Source organism: Lethenteron reissneri, chromosome 26 (assembly GCF_015708825.2).
Source record: "Lethenteron reissneri isolate LAM-NWPU_2019-01 chromosome 26, ASM1570882v1, whole genome shotgun sequence".
Lineage (NCBI taxonomy): Eukaryota > Metazoa > Chordata > Hyperoartia > Petromyzontiformes > Petromyzontidae > Lethenteron > Lethenteron reissneri.
The window spans coordinates 13,630,909-13,647,294 of NC_083804.1; the positions used below are offsets into that span (position 1 = coordinate 13,630,909).

The 16,386-nt window shown below is 50.6% G+C and overlaps 1 protein-coding gene across 1 annotated transcript; it reads right to left on the reverse strand.

The window, feature by feature from the left end:
• Positions 1-1,440: 1,440 nt before the first annotated feature.
• On the reverse strand, positions 1,441-15,699 carry LOC133348066 (lipopolysaccharide-induced tumor necrosis factor-alpha factor homolog). Its single transcript, XM_061560908.1, has 5 exons — positions 15,423-15,699; positions 7,581-7,667; positions 5,867-6,097; positions 4,551-4,773; positions 1,441-2,983 (listed from the first exon to the last, which is right to left on the reverse strand). Exons 2-5 carry the CDS (start codon positions 7,630-7,632, stop codon positions 2,878-2,880), a joined length of 612 nt encoding a protein of 203 aa, XP_061416892.1. The 5' UTR covers positions 7,633-7,667; positions 15,423-15,699; the 3' UTR covers positions 1,441-2,877.
• Positions 15,700-16,386: the final 687 nt, after the last annotated feature.

The window sequence follows — 16,386 nt, forward strand, 5'->3', positions numbered from 1 at the left end:
TGCGAGCAGCAGTAAATGTGTCCAACTGCACTCTGACGCACCCCCCCCCCCCCCCCAGTGTGGTTCAATTGTCGCGCACAACACGGAGGAATAAGGATTTGCAGTGACTGGGCGCTGGAATTCCCCTTCATCTCGGAGCGCCTCGCATCACATCTCAAATCGAGCGTCGCTATACGCAGCTGCCGTTATCGTCTTTTAGCCGAGGGGACGCCCCGATTCACGGCTGTCCCTGTGAAGCCGGTCGCGACGCAGCACTGGCCTGCAAGCGGGCACGAGTCTTGTCAGTGGAGGGCGATGTTACGATTGGTCATTCCAAATATTGATTATTGAACCATTCAAATTTGGCCGATTTTTGACCCGTGGCGCTTGCATGGCCGTACCATCTTTCTGAGAACGTCACGGGACCTTTTAATGTCCACTGCGATATGGTCGATACAAATGCAGTATTAACCAGGGTGGCCAGGGGATTGAACCGCAAACCTCTGTAATCTGCAACAGTAAGCAGCTTAGGCTCCACCATGTCACCGCCCTCCACCTCTCTCTCCCCCTCTACCAGTATCATTTTGGCAACTGATTTTAATATAGATCTCATGTGGGTTTAACCGGTCTAAAATGAATGCCTGTTGTGTATAAACATCGAGAATCGTGAAGGCGTGGTGCTGGCCTCAAAAAGCACTTACCCCCCTACCCCCATCAGTCCATTCAGACTTGGAAGGCTAACCTCCGTATAACTGTGTTCACGCTGCCATGTATATCGTTGAACACTTCCGACGCATTAGGCAAACTACATTTTGATTATATCACCAGGCGGCGGAGGCATCAGAAATTCCCCCCCCCCCCTCCCCAAAAAACACCTCGACAACAACACAGGTTTCTCCTCGATCTGCGGCGGCAGCTGTCGCAGAGACACGTCAAGCGAAAGAGCACGGGTAGCACACACAGTGAACACACAATGTTGTTTCTCTGTATATATATGTGTGTGTCTATCTGTGTGCGGGACAGCTGCCTGCCGTGCAGTGCACGCAGTACACAAACAATGTAGCCCCCCACGTCCGACCGCATAGCCGCGTGCGAGTTAATTCAAACCGCGTGCTATTGCGAATTTTGGGTATAGATCGGTTAGCCGCATTAAGCAGCGCGAAATCGCGCAAACCGAACCCGCGTAGAGCGAGGGAGAAACCTGTGTGTGTGCGAAGAATCACCTTTAAAAAGAAACTCGTGGTTGATAAATATAAAAAAGGAAGGCTGGCACGCCATCAAAACCGCATGCGTACCCACATTATTCAGCATGGCTGTGCAACAATAAAAACACATTGTGACCTTTTTCACGTGCAACTGTGGAAAAAAAACAAATGTTCAGACGTCACACAGGTGCTTTGTGTCACACACTCACGCAACCACGAGCTAATGGACATCGTAGTGGACCGACTTCATCGCCTGCTTTTACAGGCGACGGTACCCCGCGGTAAACAATTCCCTGCAAAGAGGTCTTCGGCTAGGCAGTCGCCAGCGGTAAATGGAACGTTTTTAATTGTGTGAATCGGTTCTGGTGGCTCGCGTGCTGACCACGTAAGGTTCACACAATCGCAGCAATGTTTGAAGCAGAACGTCACCGAGGCCATTCCCTCACTGCTGCTGTGCAGCGTCACATGCTGCCGTTTTCTAGCGACCGCGTGGCGATACAGAGGACTGGCCAATCACCGATGGCTGTGATGTCATATCCTGCTCGACCACCCCCCTCCCCCTCTGGTCACCCACATTCCTTCAGAAAGCCGTGTCATGGGAAAGCACCGCAACAGGATATGACATCACAATGATGCACGGTTGCCGGAAGTGACATCACATTACGAAGTGATCACCATATGAACCTTATGGCGGGACCCCGGGGTCCCGAATAAACGAAAGTCAAAATCGTAATTAATTAATTTATTTTTGGCGACTCCGTCCCACCGCGCACATAAACGCCGCGACCCGCCTGGCGCGGATCATTCTGTTGCCATGTCATCCAAGCGCAGCGAGGACGAATGCGCAGGAGAAACAAAACTTTGAAACATTGATTAGTGCATCGTGTAGAGCTCGTCGAGAGGAATAGATTGCCATATGTTCGCCTTCAACAGACATAAAATGAAGTCGCAACACAGTTAATGCGAGAACCGGAGGCTTATAGGACCCCGGGGTCCCGCCATAAGGTACATATACAGCAGCAGCAGTGACGAACATTTTAATCCGACTTTCAAACACCTTTTTTAGGCCTGGTTATACTGCGGGCATTTTTTGATTGCAAACATACGCACTGTCTGCTTCATAATGAACGTTGTTAAAGATGCGCTGACGTAATTCGCAAGAGTAGATGCCTTGACGTCATTTGCATTTGTGTGCTGGTGTCATGGACCAAAAATAAAATAAAAATTACACCGCAAAGTATTCTGTTGAAATATACATGACAATCATCGCCCTCTACTGCAAAAACTTGGTAGGACCCTCCTGTAAACGAGTCATGAGCCTTGGCGAGGCATTCCTGCAATAAACAAGCATAGTAATTGCCTTCAGATGACCACACATTCACACACACACGCGCACCTGAGCGCACACAAAAATCCAGTGCTATTGGCAGATCTTAAAGATGCCACGAGTACCTGACTGGTGCAGCCACGAAGCTTGCAGTGACAGATAAAACGTCGTTTGCGTGCAATTCGAAGTTTGAATCGATCACCGGTGCGAAATCGCCAGTTTGAACCAACAACCCTCAAGGGTGAGATATGCTTCTCTGTAGAAATCGTGCCGAAGAGTGCGATTTTTCTTTTTTTTACACGTACAAGCCTTGGGCTAAACCCGCCGTCCGGGTTTCCTTCCGCGGGAAGGCGGCGGCGGCGGCGATCACATGCGCGTGTAGGTGTAGATGTTGGCCTTGCAGTTGGGGCACCGGTGGCGGACGTCGTGGCAGGAGGGGACGCACAGCGGGACGAAGCAGAAGAGCAGCGGTCTGGTGGTGGGGAGAGGAGGCAGAAGTTAAGGCGAGAAAGGTGGCGGAGAGGGAGGTGGGTGAGTGGGTGGGTGGGCGGGTGGTGGGTGGGCGAGTGGTGGGTTGGCGAGTGGGTGGGTGGGAGAGTGGGTGGGTGGGCGAGTGGGTGGGCAAGTGGTCGGTTATTGGGGGAGTGGGTGGGTTGGTGAGAGAGTGGGAGGGTGGGTGGGTGAGTGAGTGGGTGGGTGGGAGAGTGGGTTGGTGAGGGAGTGGGTGGTTGGGCGCGAGTGGGTAGGTGGGAGAGTGGGTGGGTGGGAGAGTGGGTGGGCGAGTGGTGGGTTATTGAGGGAGTGGGTGGATTGGTGAGGGAGTGGGAGGGATTGGTGGGCGAGTGGGTGGGTGGGAGAGTGGGTTGGTGAGGGAGTGGGTGGGTGGGCGAGTGGGTAGGTGGGAGAGTGGGTGGGTGGGAGAGTGAGTGGGCGAGTGGTGGGTTGTTGAGGGAGGGGGTGGGTGAGGGAGTGGGTGGTGGGCGAGAAAGGTGGTGGATATAGGGAGGGCAGGCCAAGGGCAGATTAAAAACAAACCGTGCCACTGCTCGGCAAGTTCAAGAATATCGCACGAATGCAATACAATTTGTATGGTATAAAAATTTTCATTTTGTGTGAATGTTGTGTCGTGATATTTGTTATAAAATGCCTGAGCTATGATATTTCCTGTCACTGATGTTAGCCATGGCCGGGAATCTGACACTGATAGCAATGTGCTAACCACCGCATCACCACTCGACCCATTATTTATTTATATACATACGGTCTGATTTAATTACTCAATTCCCACCGATAACTATGACAACATGACCGTGCACATCCTCAGATTGCTCAGCATTATGGGAGAAACCCACAGTACCTTCTATGAGCCAGCAGAGGGAGCAATCAGCACGCATGTGCCAAGTGAAGTGGAGAGCCGTGGCGCCGTGGTCAGCGCGCTATGAACCCTGCGGCACGCGTTCGAGTCCCGCTCGTGGCGTAACTAGATCCAGTGGCGTAGCTAGAATATTTTGCGCCCGGGGACGAACTATAAAATTGTCGCGCCCCCCCCCCCCCCCCCCGTTTAATCACATACCAAAATGTAATTACATGACATGTAGGCTGTGTGTGGCGGGATATATAAACTTTTAGGTTGAGGTGTAGATTTGTGCAGTAATTTCAGGCTGCCGCGCCCGCCGCAATAAGTTATAACGTAACGTTGTAAGCCTCATTTTGGCGCCCCTTTACCTTGGCGCCCGGGGACATATGTACCCCCCTGCCCCCCCCTAGCTACGCCTCTGACTAGATCATCAGCTCAGGGGGTCAGGAGGGGTCCCAATATTTGATTTTGTTTCACACGGAGACTCGCCGTCGAAGGCTCGCTGGCAGGAGGTCACGGGACGGACCCAGGTGCCACGGGTTGACTGCCTGAGCTGACTAGCAGATGCTCCCCCCGCTGTGTTTTAACCACCTGGCGTTCCGCAAGATGTGTGTGAGCGTCGCATACACAGGCACGCGCGCACACACACACACACACACAGAGGTGACGCGTGACGACTCACATCAGCAGCACCAGGCCGGCGAGGAACAACCCGCCCACGATGAGCCAGGCGAGCAAGCCCGGGTAGGTGCTCGTCTTGGTGACCACCGGCTGTTGGCACGACGGGCACGTGACGGCCACGGGGTCTGGCGTGCGCAGGGGCTGCTGCACCACCGTCACGTTGGGCACCATCAAGTAGCCCTGCGGCTGCATCGACTGGGGCGGCTGCGGCTGCCCGGCGTTTGCTGCAACAAAATCACGCAAAGACAAAGAATTAAAGCCTCAACACACCTGTTGGGGGAAAATGCTGTTTGCGAGCGCCTAATGAAGGCAGGGGATGAGGAGGGTGGGTGGCCAGCACCACGCCCGACCACCCTTGTCTCTACTGTGGCGATGTTTACACACCGAGTCGACCTAGGGGAGGACCAAGACCAGTTTAGATAATCATCACTGGTGTTGGCAATCGCGAGTGGGAATCGAATCAGGGTTGCGTTGTGCAGGTGTTATCGCGCTGCACTACCGCGCCCCACTTCTGCAGTGCAAGCGCACGTTAAAACGACCGCTTCGCCACCACTCGCGCACATGCAGAAGACCACACACACACCAGAGGTCGCAATCGGGTACCCGATACCCGTACCCTACCCGATACCCGGCTACCCGTACATAGCCGGGTACGGGTATGGGTACCCGTTTGCGACCCTGGTGCGGCCGGGTACGGGTAAGGAATCAAAACCCGTTTGCGACCTCTCGACACACACACGAGCGGCGAAGCAGCCAGTAGCAACACCAACAATGACCACAAGCTCCGTGGTCCTATATCGGGAAATGTGCCCAACTCCAATGATTATACACACAGATCAACACACTAAAAAAGATTTTTTCTGGCCTGGACTTTTGCAGCTGTTTTAGACTAATTTGCTCTACCACATCTCATTTTTATGCTATCGGCAAACCCTATTTTCATTGATTTTACCCAAAATTAACTGTCACTTATGATTGCAAGTTGTTGCGAGTCAGGGACTGCTTTAGTGTTAAAACATGGTGCTGTATTTTTAGGATAGTGTGTGTATAATACCATTTTATGTAGATATCCACATGTATTTAATATTTTTCTTCTGCAGTTTTTATTGAAAATGCAATATTTGATATCTCAAAAACCTGATGTGATAGACAAAGACTGATGCCAGATTTGGAATCAGCACCCCAAAATTACCCTAAAATCGTTGGAATACCTTATGCCAGAAAAAGTGTTGACTAGTGTTATTATTCACATACATCACTTTCACGAATAAAATAAAACGTCACTGCGGGGAACAACGGCCGGGCCACACAGCTCACCTCCTGGTGGTTCCCGAGGGCCCGGTGGGTATGCCGCTTCAGGGTTGGGCCCCATCAATGGTCCCGCGTAGCTTGGGTGGCCTGGATAGCCCGGGTGGCCAGGCAGTTGCTGCCTGGGGTAGTCATACGGCGGTGGCGGTGCCTGAGGGCAGCTCGGGCCCGGCAGGAGGTAACCGGGCGGCTGGGCAAACCCATGCGGCTCCGGATTCTCCCACCCCATCGGCGCTCCACCTGGGACGCAACGGAAACTGCTCAACGGCCCAGTTTGACCGCCTTAGGAACTTCTACAAACACCTTCCCAACCGAGGTGGCCGTGGCCTGGGTGGCTTCAGAGATCAAATCGCCGAGCCGGCACAACTGAGATCGTGGGTTCGTATCCAGGCAGCAGCAGCAGCCGCCTGTAATTAAACCTTAGCTCTCAAGCGCATTTAAGTTGCTTTGCCCATCACACGATAGACATTGCATTCTACAGCAGGGCAGGTAGGAAAGTTCACTCGCAATCCGGGTCGCAGGGCGAGTTGAATTATCATCGTAATCATCATCCCTTCGATGTTTATGATAAGGTCAAGGCCGCTCGCTCTGTGGGAAGTCAACTTGTTGTCATGTGCAAAGTGTGTTCACCGATTGTTGCACCAGTTGGTATTTCGAATTCCGGAGGCCGCCCTGATTTAATACTGCCGGGGGGCCTATTAACAATACAAATTTCGGGCCATCTGCTTTAAAGTGGACGCCAAAGATTCCGAAGTTATTTGCAAAAGTGAGGACATTGTGCGCTGGTGTCGGCGTCCAGGTTTGTCATATTTGAAAAAGGTTACTGGAAAACTTTTGAATCGTAATTGTACACCGCAACCATCGCACTCCCCACCCCTACTGTGAAAAGTTGGCAGGACCATTTTTTTTATTGTTTGTGAGACTTCGTGAGGCTTTCTTGGGTTAAGTAGGGCCATCCTCAAAAAGGAATTTTTAAAAAAAACATCAGAATGTGGAATTTCCACCTTGGGCTGAAGGTTGCCAGCTAAGATTAATTCCACCATGACTGTCAGCATGCCGCCATAGCACTGCGGTGACATCACTGCGGTTTTGCTGCCCTTTAGTTCAACAGACGCATTTGAATGTTGCTTTAAATTCCATTTTAAATCAATAACGAAGCCACAAAGCTCACACGTTGAATAGCGTGGGACGCACGGCTATCGGGACATATCGACCACAGATGAAAGCCTATGTGAGCACAATTCCATTGTGTCTTTCCACGGTTAAATAAATGAATAAAATATGTTTTAGTCCACCAGCCTATTTATTGTATTTCCAGACCAATATCATGCAGCAGCAGGTTTCCAATTTTCTGGGTATCATCAGCAGTCAGGCTTGTTAAGCAAACCCTGCCAGGTTCCAGGATGTTATTGGTAAGAGCACTCCATAAAAACCGTGAGATCCCGTTGAACGCAAAAAGCAACACTGTACGCAAACCCGCAACGCATTTCCTCTGAGCATTACAGATGAAAGTATAACAAAACAATCTAGAACTTGGTTTACTTTACATCTGTGAAAAAAAAGCTTCATAACTCATTGGATTTCTCAAGGATAAATCAAGATTTTGATTCTAACATTTCCCTTCTACCCACCTGCACGTGGCACGAGAGACCGGACAACTCCAGGTGGGGCCAGTGGGAGGGGGGGGGGGCGGAGGATTGGGGGTGGAGGGGGTGAAACTCACCTGGAGCCTTGTTGAAGTCATTTCCGAACTGGTCTGGAGGAGGCAGATTCATACTTGCTGCTCAATAACAGACGAGGTATGTGCGCTCTGTTTAGAAAACAAACAGCAGCAGGGGTTAGCAAATAGGTCACTCAGATATCGTCATGTGCTGCGAAACTCCCCCAACCCGCTGGGTGATGAAGGCAATTGAGCCAAGATAAGGCAGTACAGCAAGTGTGTTTGTGACTTGTCTATGAATTTAATTTTTTATGTTTTTTCAAATCTTATCCCATAATAGGCGTCAGCTTGATAATGGGTCCGCACAGCTCAACCTCGTCCCACATGGTCCTACACTGTCCCGATTCATCACACCTGGTTCTACAAGACCACACCTGAGTTGCAAAAATCTTCAAGTGGTCCCCACGCACGGTCCCAACCTGGCCTAAAGTGGCCCCCATGTGCTTCCACGTGCCTAGGCTGTCACATAATGCACATAGAAACTTGATGGGAGGGGGGGGGTTACTGTGTGTGGGCAATCCAGGATTTGAACCTAGGTATCCTCAAAAGGTGCTGACTCAGCTCTCCGACATAGCCATTATGAGCCACCCCTAAAAGACACCTCCTGGATGTCTTCAGATCTGATTAACTTTCAGCAATATAGAGTGCCCTGGAGACGAATAATAATTCCCCTTAATTATCCAGGCAAGGCTGACCGAGACTCAAGACTGTTTAGGAGGGTGCATTGTAACATTGAGCCGATTCCATTCATGGGTGTTTGGCAATATGTGGGAGGAAACCCTGGATACCTTGGACAAAACTCCCACATGCACACACGCACACGACGAGGCAACACTCGGTCAAGTTCTGCACAACGCGAAGCACTCGTGAGCATCGTGGAGGAGCACACAAGCATCCAAACAAGAAGCGGGCAATAGGTCTTTTTCATAAATATGTCTCTCCACATCATTAAGTATAAACGTATATTATAAATATATTTTTACACAAACCCCATCGGGCCCCATGGGCTTCTGGGAGTGCATAATGTCCGCAGCGTTGGTTCACGAAAAGCAAATCTCTGGACCTGTCAGCAGAGTCAGGCTTGCTAGAGTCAATGCTGTCGAACTGCCATTACTACACCCTTGAAAGATACGGATCCTCATACAACGCAAAAAATCATACGACGCGTAAACCGAAATATGAATTAGCGTCACATTGGAGAACACGAGCAACACAGCGAAAAATAATAAAAAGTGTGCCGTACTTGGCCCTTCCCCCCTCTCCAACCATTATATATACGGAGTGGTAGCTCTTGCAATCTCTCATTTACTTTATACAGCTGTCGTGGCTGTGACGGTTCCACCTGAAGACAGAGGCTTGTGTTGCCTCCAAAACGTCGTGAATTTTTTTAATTTGTTTTATTTTACTTTTATTAATTTAAATGTTTTACCTACGTGACTTTACCGAAAAAACCTAAGAATAGCGAAAAACCCGTCTCTCAAAAACTTCCCTGGGCCACTTTGTTTCGACAGCGAGATTCCTCTGTAAGTGGAAGACCGCACCTTTTGTGTACTGAATGGAAAGGCTCACTAAGCCACAAGTCATCCCATTTCTGTCTTTGTTGACACAATGTAGGGACAGTATCCCCCCCCTCCTCCAACTGGAAGCTGGCAGAGCCAGATCTGCCGCTTGCTCCTCAGCGCTCCAACATACCGAGGCATAGCAAATATTTTGTCGAATATAAACATGTATTTTTAACAGAGGTCAGTGACCAGAAGTAGCACATACCAATTGCAATACAAAGCACTTATGGGTTTTTTTTATGCACCCATACCATACCAGAGTACAGAATAGTATGGCACGTTCTAAAAGGGCCAGAATGATGAGTTTTGGCAAAAGAGAAAATGTTTATTTAGAAATGTTTACCCGCCCCAATGTTGCGGGTCAATTGTTTAGAACGTTATCATGTGACCCTGGGTCTATGAAAGGTTGCATCCGTGGGGTTTCACGGATGCCAAATCCGAAATTGAAATCAGGTTTACTAATTCCCGAAACGAAAATTAAAGATGGTTGTCTCCCAAGATTGCTGGGAAGAAGTGTTTTTTTCATGTTATATCCTCGGACTACAGAATTTAATACCTGGAAGTTTTGATGACCGCTGAATAAAAATATGGCATCAGATATTAATTAACTCGTTCCCGGAAAAGTATGACGCTAAAACCGATAAAATGGTGGCAAACCTACTTACTACTACTTGTGCCATGAAGAGGAGCGATTTACCCGCGAGCGAGAATCAACTCAACTACGCTATGACTCCCCACTACAAGCAAGAGATACAAAGACAAAGATCCCACGTATAATCTTCACAAGACTTTTGGGGCAAGTGCTGTTAGGAGCACCTGTGAAGGCCGGCACGGCACACGAGGGGGTTGGTGGTCAGCACCACGCCCGACCGCCTTTGTCTCCCCAGTGGCGAGGTTTACACACCGCACCAGGTACTCATTTGAGGCCGAGTCGACCTAGGGGAGGGCCATGACCGGTTCAGATAATCATCACTGCTGTTGGCCATGAGCGGAAATCGAACGCTAAGTCACTGGATTCGTAGCGCATTGCAGTAACCGCTACACCACCGCTTCCCCGCACACAGAGAGGAAGAGAGGCTCTCATTTCCCGTTGTATTCTAAATGTCGTGCGTTGGCGGCCCACGATTCTCCGACATCTTAACTGAAGAGTTACCCTTTTCTCCCCAGGTGAATTTGACTATACAAATGCCACCCCCCCCCCCCCCAAATGCCCAACCACAAACGCATCACGACTAAAGTTGTCGGGCCAGTCCCTGGGTGTGGTAGCGTTGCCTTGCAATAATTTAGCTCAAGTTGACCCCCCACCCCCCACAAATGACTACGAGTTGTCGCCATACAATCGAGCTTCTTACATAATACAATGACGTACATGGCCCACGCGTGGACTCTGGGACTCTACTAAACAGCACGGCTGTGTGTGCTCAGATTTTTAAACAATTTATTATTAATCTGCACTGGCAGTGATGCACAAGTACAATGAGACAAAACTGAACGCGAATGAAAAATACGTAATTTAGTTTTTTTAAAGTTTTAGTTTAGTTTCATTTATTAGGTATAGCCCTGTGAGCCATGCGGCTCTTGACTCGGGTGCAACCGCAACAAACAAAAACATGAACAAAGAACATCTTAGCGTGACAACGCGCAGCAGAAACATCCAGGAAAAACCAGGAAAATCTTCCGCAAAAAAGCACCGTATATCAACGCTGTGCAAACATCCCAGTGGGATGCAAGTCTAACAATAACAACCATAAGACAAATTAGATTAAAGTTATCAGGCTAACTCAGTACTTCAACAAACAAACATGGCTTAACCATATGTACTAGTCGACGTTTCGGGCAATATGCTCTTTTTTACCCAAGGGCTACTTGCTGAAACGTCGCAGGCTGTGTGTTTGTTCCATCATTGGAACCTCCTTTTTGCCAGTAAGCAAAATAGGATCATTGTTTTCTTGTTTGCATTTCGACTGCAGGTATTGTGGTCTATACAAACATGACTCCTTGTAAAAATGGTGTCAGTTTTGTTGCCAGATAAAAGGGTAAAAACCCAATTATGTGTGTTTGTTGTTGTTTGTAGGGAGCGGTGGTGCGGTGGTTGGCACGCTGCGCTACGAACCCGGCTACCCGAGTTCGATTCATGCTCACGGCGACCAACGCCAAGTGACGGATATCTGAACCGATCCCGGACCTCCTCTAGGTCGATTCCGTTTTAAAATGAGTACCTGGTGCGATGTGCAAACGTCGCCAGTAAGGAGACGGGCGTGGTGCTGGCCACCCACTCCCTGGTGCCGTGCCGGCCTTCAAAGGTGCTACTTTGCCAACAGCTCTTGCCCAAACAGTCTCCTAATGCTTGTTGTGCGTGTGTGATTGTACACTACAGTAGAGTGTTTATATCACGGTTGCCGAGAACAGGCCCAAAACGCCAATTGGCCAGCATCAGACAGCACTGCCTTAAGTTGTAACGGATGAGGGGTAACTCGTTTGCTTGAACCGACACAGACGATAGGCGGGAATTCCAGGGTGGAGCAGTGCGAGAAAACAAGAGGTGCCTTTCGAAAGCTTTCGTGACTGCAGGGATCCATCTTCTTGGTTCTTTTGGTAAAGTCACGTAGAAGGGAAGTAATAAAATAATAAAAATAAAATAATTCTCACGACGTTTCGGCCACAACGCAAGCAGCCGTCCTGGGGACGGCTGCAGCCGTGCTGAGGACGGCTGCTTGTGAGAATTATTTTATTATGTTTTATTTTTATTATTTTATTACTTCCCTTCTACGTGACTTTACCGAAAGAACCAAGAAGAAGAGAGGCCTTGTTTGTGACCTGCATTGTGATGGTGGTGGTGGCTGCTTTGTGTCCTGTCACTGGGTCTCGTGTTCCGTGAAACGCAATACCATCATCGACGTGAAATGGACGTCGTTAATTTGAATCCAGATATGACCCCAGTAGAGTGCTAAAAGCCGAAATAAAAATAGAACCCCTGCTAGGGGGCCATGAATTGCTCGAAAGAGGTATTCGAGTGAACTCAAGACGTCAATGATTTGGCTTCCCGGCCAAATAGAAAGCTTGAGCAGGGGGGAGGAGGGTTAGGATGGCAAAGTCACGAAACTGAACGGCCACACAGCACCACCCTCGTGGCGCCCATCCACCACCCTAAACACGGGCCAAGACCCTCAAGTCCACCGGCGATGACGCACCGACGGTGTAACCGTGACAGATGGTCACGTTAACGGTCATCAATGTTCAGGCTGGTCCAGATGTCTTGTGACCTCCATTTAAATCTCTCGTAACCTACATTTTTTAAGTAAGGTTTATTTAAAACAGAAATTAATATGCAAATGGAACAAAAAAGTGAGGGGGTACATTAATTGGGGGGTGACAAGACGTCTGGTCCACCCAAATACTAAATTGAACATCATCACTTCTGCCAGGAGCCACTCACGTGGCTACCACACACGTGGGCAGGTGACTTCAATCGCCACCACACGCACACAATGGGGGCGGGGGGGGGGGGCTCAAGAAACATTGCTTATTAATATGACCACAGACAGCTGGGCACATTTCACCCAGCCCGATGGTAAACGGACTACAACCGGACGACGACTTCACGCTTCCTCTCCAAAAGGACCAACAATGGGGAAGCCGCGAATTGCCCCGCAAATAATTCGAGGCAAGTGCGGCATGCGGTGGGGCACATTGGACGACTGAAGACCGCTCATAACAGTCGTTGAGTTTGAACTCTCGCAAGGCCCACACTTGGCCAGGCTACGAAAAAAAGAAACCGAAGCCCCCATTTGTAGAAGCTGGAGGAAAACCTCAAAACGTCAATAGATTTCATTAAAAAAATATCTGACATCTGACGCAACAAAAAAAAACCGAACACAACATCCTGAGAGCGGAATAGGAAAGGCGTGGGCCACGCTGGTAAACCAGGAAGATGAAACGACGATTGAGAGAGTTTATCACAGAACCTGTGACCAAAGATAAGGACGCCCGCCCTGCTGGAAGTCCTTGAAATCTGCACGAAGTCAAACCGTTGGGGAAAAGCTCGGCCTCGCTCGCTCCTCCAGCCGTTCAAAGTGCCCATGGAAGCTCCTTCGTGGGGCCAAAGCCCCTGGGAACCAACAAGAGCTCTGACCACCAAGCGCCACAGCTGGGGCCCAACCGATGTGCTGCTGTCCCACTCGAAAAGGTCACCCAGGTCACGAGACAAAGCCCCCCGGCAAATAACAAACCATCACCTTGATTCTTGAATGACAAAGCCACGAGGATATGCTGTTGGAAACGGACATTTCATGAATGTATTTATTAACGAGGAACGTTTCCTCACTACGGTGCCTCGAGCTCCATGTGTTCTGTAAATTAGGGTGACGCTCAATAATATTATCGGGCAGCACATGAACCTTATGGCGGTGCCTCAGGGTACCATAGTACCCCAGCTCTCGCATAATGTCCGTGATGCAGTCACTTTTAGTCTGTTGATGGTCGGCGATGTGGCAATCGACTCATCTCGACGAACTGTACACGATGCACGACTACGGTGCGTACGAGCGTTCAGGCTTTCAGCACAATCATCCTCGCTGCGTTTTCCACATCGCGGAGTAGCACTGATGTCGGATTGATTGGTACCCCAGTCGCGGAGTTAAGTACACCCCTGGAAAAAAATAGTGTCCCAGAAATAAAAAATTGAATTGCCTCGACCATTTAGTATTATTTGGTATCCCGGGGTACCGCCATAAGGATCATTTGGCAAAGTTTCCAGTGCCCCCGTGCCTATACTGCACTACGACCTATACATTGCCTTTTGGCGTCCTCTGGTCTAACACCGTTTGAGACGAGGCTCAAAAGAAAGCTGTCTCTGGTGTGGACCAATCAGTTTTGAAGGACAATGCATATATTATCAAAGTATTTATTGGTTTGCGTTCTGACCACAATCATGGTGGTTCATGCAGACATGATTCCTTGTGAAAGGTTTCAGTTTGGTGTTTTAACATCTTAACACCTGTTTTGTGGCCAGAAAAAAGGGGATAAACCTATTATCATATTTTGCTACTGGCAGAGGAGGTCCCATGATGTCGTGAATTGTTAAACCGGTTACACACGGAGGTTGCTGTCCGTCAACTCGCGGTGGATTCTCGAGGCTGACAGGTAAAATAAGGAGGCTTTGAGGCTGAAAGATAACAAAGTGAAATTTCGAGTGGAACCCGAGTGCATAATACACGGCGCAGTGGGATATGTTGACGGATGGTTTAAGTGTACAGTAACGCGCAAACACACACACACACAAATGTGTGGTTCATAACGGAAGCTCATTTCGTATCTTGAGTCGAAAAAAGTTCAAACTTGTATGTTCACCTGCTGGGGAATTCCTCAATGCGTGGAAAAAAAATGTGCATTAGCGGTTACCGGTTATGCACATTTCGCGCGTTAGTAACGTGCACCGTGAAGATTTACATACGGTCCTGTGGTGCTTCCACGTGGAACTCCACTGCTGGATGAATACCCAGGCCCGAAAAACTATTCGCGTTGACCTGCGGCGTACGTGTGTGTGTGTGTTATGTCGTGTCTTCATAGGTGCTCGCTAACAGCACTTGCCCCTACAGACTGTTAAGGTTATATGGGGGATCTTTATCTTTGTTACGTCGTGTTTGACGATTCGTTGACGACTGACGTGGTAGACCTCGAGCAAAGGTGCGCTATAAAAAGGTGCTATGATATATAATAAATAAATAAACACGAGGCATATCGTTGCGCGTTCGTGTTCGTGACTCATTTTCCACACACAAGTCACACCACTAAACCCTTTAACGCGCTACCTAACCCGACACGGCAATAGCATCGGGGTTTTTTCCCGAGATTACGAACATCGCAAGATCTGATTAAACCAAATAATCAAATTACTTACAGCGAAACGCGCTCTGAATAGCGCACAAAAGCCTCGTGCCAAGAAGCTCGCGATCAACTTTAAGAAGAAGTTGTTGTTGTTGGTTAATCCACTGCTGGATGGGAGCCCCACCCAACCACGCCGGTGATTTTAGTTTGACCATACTTCACCACGACGGTCAGTGCGGGTTGGTGAAGGAGACGATTGGGGGGGTGGGGTGGGGATAGCACGTGGGAACACAACTACAGTACAACTATGAATGTTCTTGACCAAAGCTACTCGCTCGCGAGGTGAAGTATGGTCGAGTAAACAACAACAACAACAACACGCCCGAACTCCGTGGACGCGTTGAACCACAAAGGCTGTCGAAGTAGCCGGCGCCACACAGCAGAGGCAGGCAGGTACCTGTTGGCTCACGGTGTTGCGTGAAGATGGAGGCAACGTCGACGGCTTGCGAATTACGCAACTCGATACGCCGCCGCCGTCGTCGCTGCAACAACAACAGAGACGACAACAACAGCGGGAGAGAGAGGAGAGGAGAGACTGAGAGAGAAGTTGCTTCCCGGACGGCACACGACGAGGTCGGCGCGGCTCAAGACCAGCGGGCGAGACGCGGAGAGGAGAGACGCGAAACTCGGAGCGCTGCAGCGACCGCCGCGGGATCCGCCGCTCACGAACTTCCCCCCCCTCACCCCCACCCCTCACCCCCACCCTCACCCCCCACCCCCCACCCACCCCCTCACCCCACCTCACCCCCTCACCCCCACCTCACCCCCACCTCACTCCCACCTCACTCCACCCCCCTCACCCCCCCCCTCACTCCACCCCCCTCACTCCACCCCCCCTCACCCCTCACCCCCCCCTCACTCCACCCCCCTCACCCCTCACCCCCCCCTCACTCCACCCCCCTCACTCCACCCCCCCTCACCCCTCCCCTCACCCTCACCCCTCCCCTCACCCCTCCCCCCTCACCCCCCACCCCTCACCCCCCACCCCTCCCCTCACCCCTCCCACTCCACCCCCCTCACCCCCCACCCCCCCCACTCCACCCCCCTCACCCCTCCCCTCACCCCTCCCCTCACCCCTCCCCTCACCCCCCTCACCCCACCTCACCCCCCCTCACTCCACTCCCCCCCACTCCACCCCCTTCACCCCTCCCCTCACCCTCCTCACCCCTCACCCCTCACCCCCCTCACCCCCCTCACCCCCCACCCCACCCCCCTCACCCCCCACCCCACCCCCCTCACCCCACCTCACCCCCACCTCACCCCCACCTCACTCCACCCCCCTCACCCCCCCCCTCACTCCACCCCCCTCACTCCACCCCCCTCACCCCTCACCCCCCCCCTCACTCCACCCCCCTCACCCC

What these genes read in the sequence shown, in the direction of transcription:
- LOC133348066 (XM_061560908.1), bottom strand. Translation starts at nt 7,632, where the DNA reads ATGAATCTGCCTCCTCCAGACCAGTTCGGAAATGACTTCAACAAGGCT. An exon ending in CCCTCGGGAACCACCAGGAG is followed by an intron (nt 4,774 to 5,866) that starts GTGAGCTGTGTG and finishes ATTTTGTTGCAG; the next exon opens with CAAACGCCGGGCAGCCGCAG. An exon ending in GCCGGCCTGGTGCTGCTGAT is followed by an intron (nt 2,984 to 4,550) that starts GTGAGTCGTCAC and finishes CCCCACCACCAG; the next exon opens with ACCGCTGCTCTTCTGCTTCG.